Raw genomic sequence first — 7,631 nt, 5'->3', positions numbered from 1 at the left:
CATTCCACGAAATCAAACCCATAATCTCAGCTCTAATAAGTGTTGGATCAAGCACACTTACTATTAAGTCAAAAGCTATAGCGATTAGTCAAGACCTAATTCTTAATACTTATCCCTACTAACCCAAATGTCATAGATCGATTTGACTCTCTGACTCCGATCCACACCGAACCTTATTAAGACAGAATTATTAATAGGATATCCACGATTGTTGTCATTTTCAACTAGCAGTTTTACTCGTCGAAAATCAAAATAGGAAGGTTAATGGTGTTGTATTTTTATCGGGACATAACTTGTGTCAACGACCAATCCTGTTTCCATCATTGCATTGCATTCATTTCTTTTGTACTTTCTGTTCAATAGTTTAGATGAAGGCAATATCATCTCATTCTAAGGCTAAGACATATCATAAGTTTCAGCTATCACTTACATTAATGCTTACACATCCATACTAAGATTAATTATTGGCAATGAGAATTTAATCTATATATTTTTGAAGTGTTTTGATCCTTACTAGTAAAATCAACCCCATGGACAATGTATTACATTTTTGTGTATGATGCAGACAATTATTTTGATACGTCAAATCACACTTTCCCATGATTGATTAGATCTTGTTTCACAATAAGGTATAACGTGATTAGAGTATATTCCTCCTCCGTAAGGCCAATTAAAGCCTTGAATGAGGTAGGTCACCAATAAGACAATAATCCATGGAGTAATGCTGTGTAGCCAATGGTTTTTCCTCCTCCGCTTGAGACACAGCTTGCGCCATTATGTTTAGAGTAACTCTCTGAGTAACACCTGGCTTCCTCAAGAAGCTAGCCTTATTGGTGCTAATTGTTACCAAGAACACTAATGAAGTGGACTATGCCAATTTCATCCAGGGTTCTTAAGCCAATTCAGTCCTTAATGTAAAGTTCTGTGTGCAAAGCAGATTAGAGGATATTGCTGGTAGTGGGAATCGAACCTAAACCTATCAAACTACGTGTTTTGATCTTTTATCAGTTGAACCAATGTCAAGATGTTCTACACTCTTATATGTTGTATGTATCAAGTAATTTGATGCAAATAACTCTTTTGATCAGTCCAAAAACACGTTCTTCAACAATTTATTAGTTACTGTTAAAACAGTCGTGTATAACGTGATGACTTCTTTGAAGACTCCTCTTCGTTAATGCCAATCAATTCACCAAGGAAAGCCTTGACTGATGTAGGCCACCAATATGAGAATGACCCATCGAATAATGCTGAGGCTGATGGTTCTTCCTCCACCGTTTGAGATTGCTCCATCGTGTTGCTTTGAATAGCTCTCTGATTAACTCCTCGCATCCTCCAGAAGCCAGTATTATTGGTGCTATCTTCTGTTGATGCCTGATCCTTCAAGTAAGGCACTACATGTTCCTTCATATCCTTCTCGGAGATTCCTAGATGTTTTCCTGGAACACTAATGAAGTGAACCTTGCCAGCTTCATCCAGGGTTCTTAAGCCAATCCAGTCTTCAATGTAAAGTTCTGTCTGCAAAGCAGAACGGGGGAGTAAGACTATAACAAGAAATATTGCACCTTAATTGACATTTAATGTTCTGTAAAACTGTTCATTGTTTTACAAATTTGTGGCCGAGTTGCTTTGCTTGTTTGGTGTATTATGACTTATAAGCACATGATATCAACTACCAAGGTAATAGTAATATATTTGTATCACACTGATTGGTTTTCCCATATGCCAAGCTCTATAATTTCAACTATGAATTGCTTCGGACGGATCACATCCTTATATATGATTATCATGCTTCTCACAAGATCCTTCAATAAAGGTGATGTTACAACAGTCAACTGCCACATCATACCAGTCACAGTGCAGTTGTTTAAAGCCTATTAACTAACAGCAAATAATGCCAAGAATTTCAGATTATGTGTTTCAGCCGTTTCTGTCTAAAATGGCTATTCAAAGAAAACCTATGGAACCTACGTCTATGAGGTTGAAATGGCAATGGCATTTATAACTCAAATAGGTAATAGAAGCTTAAGGAAGCAACTCCACTGATATCATTTAATAGATGGAATGCAAATGCCAGAGTAAGGCAACTAGTATCACAGGCAAATATCTAGACAATTTGGATTAAGAATAATACCTCTTGCGGTGGTAAAACTGGCTCGAAGAAGCCATCTGGGTAATATCCAAACCAGGAAGTTTCCTTTGGTATTAAAACAGTGTCGTGCTCAAACTGTTAGTGTATCAAATAAGATTACACATAAATAAGTTTTTCTCATGGTCAGCTCGCAATATTCATGATATATCAAAGAAAAATCCTTTTAGAGGACTTACCATGATAAGTACCAATTTTTGCAAGCTACTAAATCTTTCCTTGTAAGTGGAATTTCTCTGATCTGGTATTTCATTGTTAAGCACTGGGAGAAACCTACACTTCTCCAAATAATTAGGTATGGCCTGAAATTAAAATTGATATTGATGTCAAGGTTTTGAGCAAATTTTAAGCAAACGGACAACTAGGATAAATGGACACATACTGTTATATAATTGAATAGTTAAACAGAAGAAAAGAAGCTCTGCAGCTGTCTCCATTGCGGGAAAAGATATTAAAATTGGAATCTAAGGAAAAGAACTACAAAGAAGTGATTTTTCATTACTCTAATCTACACTTGTTAGAGAAATAAGCCATCAGTCATTACTCAATTTCTTTAGAATTATTCAACAAAGAGTAAATACTTACATTCGGTAATTTAAGATATCCACTAGGAGCTAAGTGTTCCTGCAATTTTTTAAATTAAGGTATGTCAGAGACAGTAACGCGTGAACAAAAAATAATGTTTAGTGTCAAGTTAATGAGATAATAAATAAATTCAGAAAAGCAAATATGCTAAGAGAGAGAGGGGGGGGGGGGGGAGGAAACATTGTAAAACTGCAAAAAGAAGATACAAATCAGGCAAAAGAGAAAATAAATAAGGTAGAGATGAATACTTGAATATAACCACTGTAAACCTCTCCCTTGATGAGGGTGTCTGCAATCATGCAAAAGATACCTGACTGTAGAAACGAAATACCATGGAACAACATCAGAACTAGGCAAAAGAAAAATTAGTTATAGATTAAATTCTTCTAATCTGTTCTTTTGTGCACACTGGCTGCATGACCAACAATTTTCAGAAACACAACATCAAAGTAAAGGTTGCAATATGTCACAAACAACCATAACACATGGCATTACCTAAATAGTGAATCTAAAAGTACTCTGTAGTCTGTATAAGTTGGGAACGAACAAAAATGGAGATGAAGTGAGACTGAAGTAGGGGTTTTAATAATTTTATCCAATAATACTCTACAGGAATATGAAAATTGATAAATAGTTTTACTCTCTTTCATGATATAAGAGATTTTAAGGAAAGAAAATATACTAGGATTTCAGTCCCCCATCGTATCAAATTATGAAATGAAACACACAAATTATAAGATCTTGTTAGGCTGAAAAAAAGGATCAGATTTTAGCTCCCACTTTCTCCTATTTTCTGTCGTCAATTTAGACTGGAAAAAGTTAACTAAGCTATGATGAATGTTTCACTGTCAGGTACCCTGAGACGACTAAGGTCTACTTTAGGGAAAAGAAGGGGGTGGACTACGTTATTAAAGTCCCACGTAGGCAAGGTGGGAAGTGTGATCTCATGTAACGACCTGCTATACACATGGCAGTAGTGAAGTGTTTGAAGCAAGTGAAGGATTAGGCTATAAGAAAGAGGGAGAGAAAACAAAAAACAGAGGAAAGAAGTGAGTTGGTAAAGGAGAGAGAACCAGGCCTCTAGAATTGCCTGGATTACTTTTATTTTCCTTTCTTGTTCGAGAGTTTTGCACTTATCCTTCTTGTATAGAGTCATCTCTGCTACTGATATTTTCCGATATCAGTGGCTTAAGTTCAGTAAATAATACAGAAACTCATAGCATTTGATTCCAGTTCTACCATTCACATTAAAATTCTTTATATCTGTTTGGACCTTCTTATGAAATAATTGAAGTTGTGACTGATTCAATTAAAGTATGGCATGGTGCCAGCACCAAATAAAATGATAATGTAGCAAGCTGTACTTCCAAAATGATACCACAAGACACCGAAATTAGAAAGGCATCGTGCTGGAAAACCATAGTGATACTCACACCACATAAGGGAACTGAAGCAGTACCAGCATGAGGGCCCGCTAATGAGATGAAGTTTTTAACCTGTTCCAAAAATAATAAGGAAGAAAATCTCATGATTAAATTGACAAGATTTAGAGAGACAAAACACAGAGAGAAGAATAACAATACAAAAATTGAAAAAGAGAAAAAGGAATATGAAGATGCAAGAAAGATAAGCAGAACAAGAAGAAACTAAATTAATATATCTTCAAAGCACAGGAATAAAATTTCCATTTCTTTCACCGATACAAGAATTCGGTTACAACAAAAATAAAAATAAAAATGAGAAACATAATGAGAGGTGGCCGGAGGGAGTTGTATGGGGATACCTCCTTCGTTCCAATGAAGAAAAAAAAGAATTCGGTTCTTAGCACCATAATGAGAAACAATGAAAGATGCAACCACTTAGTCGAAAACAAAAAAGCTAAGCTATACCCCACAATTCGAAAACAAAATACATAAGATAGGTTGAAACAAAGATAATAATAATTTAGGATTTGGTTTCTCTAAATCAAGGAGTTCACTTTAGAGGGAAATATAAGGACTCTAAATCATTGATGAGAAAGTTAGGGGTTGATTTTATGGTAAAATACATGCACATGAGTAGCAAACTATGAATTTGTTGGAATCCGCTCCCTTAATTTTCTTAACATTGGTTGCTTTTCCCTCTGAAATGTACCACTCACTAAAGAGGAGCCAAATCCAATAATTTCAGTTATTACCTCTCAATTATAGAGAAGACTTCCAGTTAAAATTTCATGAAAACCATTATTCTCTAGCATATTTCCCTTATTAGGCTATGTATATGTATAACTAACAATGAAATATGTAGAAACATAGATAAAGCAATGATTTAAAATATTAAAAAAAGAAATGAACTTATAAAATTATATATTCTTACTGGAGGTCCTCCTTCACAAAATTCCACAACACCTCGACCGATTAAATTTCCCTGTAATTCAAGAATGAAGCACAAAATATAAAAAGTTATAAAAAGAAGCACATGTAGATGAATTAATTGCTCAAGTAGCAACTTAACAATCCTTGCAATGAACAAACTTAAAAAAGAAAGGAATAAAAAAATTGGAGATAGGTCATCTGCCCCAATGGTATATCATCCCTCTTTTCAGTAAAATAAGTAACTAAATGATATGAAATGCATAATAAACTATCACAACTTGCTGGAAAACATGTTCAAGAAATTATAAGCGAAAAGGGAAAAGTGAAAATACCATCTTCACCACTTGGCCTATGCAAACCTAAACAAATGGCAATAAACAGCATCTTTTCATAAAGCTTCAGTCTAAAAGAACAGACACAATTATATCAAGGCTGTAACTATACAAGGGCTTGAAGCATTGCAGCCACTAAAAGGAAGAAGAGGAATACTGATAGCTTGGTAATCACCAGAAGAAGAGCATTAATGAAGCTGAATGGTGACTAAGATGACGTATATAATTTACTGGATGAGTTTGAAATTTAAAAAAGCTTAAGAACCATTATTCAACATCAACTTTTACCACAAATGAACATTGTTCTGTCAATATAACTCCCCTATTTGTTGACGCTATCGGAGATATATGTAAACCCCTTGCAAAGGTCAAATGCTTTCTAATAGAGCAAATAAAAACACCCATTGACACTCGAAAGAACAAATAAATACAATTTACATGATCAGAGAAACAAAAGGAAAAATAAAGAAAATCCCAATTCTCATGTTTTACCTGGGAGAGCCCAACAATGTTGTATCCTTCCTTCAATTCTTTCATTTTCTTCACCTGTACATGGTAAGAAATGGAGAAGCAAGATTAAATTCAAAAGCCTAGTAAGAAATGTTACCACCATGGCATACAGCATGAGTCTTTGTATCACCTTTTCGCAAACAATCTCAGTCTGCAGAGATGTAAAACAAAACAAGTTACAAATAGTCAATAATGGCAACATCTTCAACATAGAAAATCCTTCTGACATATTACCTGCTCGTTCAAAGGTAGAAACCATGAATCCCATAATCCATTGCCTACCTCACTGGAGAAACAGGGAAACTTCATTAGTCGTGAAAAACAAATTACAGTCTCTATATCCTGAGTTTAAAATGTTAACAAAAGCTAGAGAAAATACTAGAAACGAATGTGGCATAAAACAAACAAAATTCCTTCATATATGGTAACGAAATTAATGTAAAAGTTATGCAAGCTTACACGCAATATCCTTTAGCACCAGAGAAGCTGCTCAATTCCTGGGTGAATTTTTTCACTCCACGGTTAGAACACTGATCCCCAATTCCTGCCATCAAGAATCATTGTAACACAACAAGTATAATGCTATACTAAAGAGTATGGCGAACCAAAAATAGAATCCAAGTATAACCAGGCAATTCAAAGGTCTAAAATATAAGTGCATGGTAATTATAGATTGCACCTCCATAAAAAATTGGAAGCAGATGTGGCAGAAATGAATCAGGTTACTCAAATATTGTAAAGAACCAATACAACCCAAAAACTTAAGCTCTTGGTGTTGGGTGAGGCTACATTAACACGCCACCTCACATAAGAGTCAACTAGACTTGAAGGGTGGACGATGCTCAGGCGGCCCACCCACCTGTGTGAAGAAATAAATTCTACTAGAAAAAGAGTGGGGCAGTGAGGATCGAATCTGGTACACCGAGTCTCTAATACCAGCAATTCAACTCAAAAGTTAAGCTGTTGGCTGAGTCTAGGTTAATGAATTTATATATATCAACAAATATGTTGAGAGTTAAAAGCGATCAACAATAAATTATAAATAGACTGGAACAAGACAGTGATATGAACAAGCAAGAGCAAGACAAATTCCTCAATCCCAACAAACACGGACGCAGCAGCAGTAGTCATAACAAAACATGAAATGAAAACCTTCTAAAAACATAATTGGGTTCACTGATATAAAAATAATAATAAAATTACCGTGAAGGACAATGAAGGGTATTGAGTGTGAGATAGGGAAGACGAAGAAGATGAAGACGAAGAAAAAGAAAGAGGATAACGAAGGAAGAGCCATCAATCAATTTGGCGATAGTTTCTATAAGGTTAAGGAGAGAGTGTTTTATAGACTATAGTACTCCGAAGACAAGTCACAAGGCTCAGGTAACTGTTGGAGAAACTGCTAACTTGTTTGGTTGCTATTGGTATTTGGTAGCACGCAAGACAAAGAAAGACAAGAGGAGCTTTGAGAAATAAATTACTTGTTTGAAAAAAGTTCAAGTCGTCAAAGAATAATGTGAAATTAAAATTTTATATTACAAAGTTGTGATTTGTATCTACTCTAGGTATTAAATAAAGAAAGTAACCATCAACCACCTGCATCAATTGTTAAGGGATTGTTATAGTTTAATTTGTGATGTCTAGTTCGAATAAGTGCAATTATATTAAAACTTGATGGGGAGATATGATCTTTCTTATTCG

The 7,631-nt window shown here is 35.0% G+C and overlaps 1 protein-coding gene across 3 annotated transcripts; it reads right to left on the bottom strand.

The window, feature by feature from the left end:
• Positions 1-522: 522 nt before the first annotated feature.
• On the bottom strand, positions 523-7,285 carry LOC133311290 (uncharacterized). 3 transcript variants are annotated; one of them, XM_061512317.1, is made up of 13 exons: positions 7,134-7,285; positions 6,390-6,474; positions 6,165-6,216; positions 6,061-6,081; positions 5,913-5,966; positions 5,090-5,140; positions 4,168-4,230; positions 2,983-3,048; positions 2,735-2,773; positions 2,329-2,451; positions 2,135-2,227; positions 1,359-1,518; positions 523-1,250 (listed from the first exon to the last, which is right to left on the bottom strand). In XM_061512317.1, exons 1-13 carry the CDS (start codon positions 7,225-7,227, stop codon positions 1,126-1,128), a joined length of 1,026 nt encoding a protein of 341 aa, XP_061368301.1. In that variant the 5' UTR covers positions 7,228-7,285; the 3' UTR covers positions 523-1,125. The 3 variants fall into 3 exon arrangements, with proteins under 3 accessions (XP_061368301.1, XP_061368300.1, XP_061368299.1); XM_061512316.1 differs by having other exon boundaries at positions 527-1,518; positions 2,983-3,044; positions 4,164-4,230; XM_061512315.1 differs by having other exon boundaries at positions 529-1,518.
• Positions 7,286-7,631: the final 346 nt, after the last annotated feature.

The sequence above is a fragment of the Gastrolobium bilobum genome, unplaced genomic scaffold (assembly GCF_033153095.1).
Source record: "Gastrolobium bilobum isolate Gb01-03AN ecotype WA unplaced genomic scaffold, APGP_CSIRO_Gbil_v1 utg3539, whole genome shotgun sequence".
Taxonomy (NCBI): domain Eukaryota; kingdom Viridiplantae; phylum Streptophyta; class Magnoliopsida; order Fabales; family Fabaceae; genus Gastrolobium; species Gastrolobium bilobum.
The sequence above is the reverse complement of the archived record's forward strand: the minus strand, read 5'-3'. Positions and strand labels throughout refer to the sequence as shown.

Bases quoted from the DNA above. Each gene is read 5' to 3' on its own strand.
- LOC133311290 (XM_061512316.1), bottom strand. From the start codon at position 7,227: ATGGCTCTTCCTTCGTTATCCTCTTTCTTTTTCTTCGTCTTCATCTTC. The intron at 5,967-6,060 runs GTGATACAAAGA...TACCATGTACAG, and splicing joins CTGAGATTGTTTGCGAAAAG to GTGAAGAAAATGAAAGAATT. The intron at 2,452-2,734 runs GTAAGTATTTAC...TTTTAATTTCAG, and splicing joins GATATCTTAAATTACCGAAT to GCCATACCTAATTATTTGGA.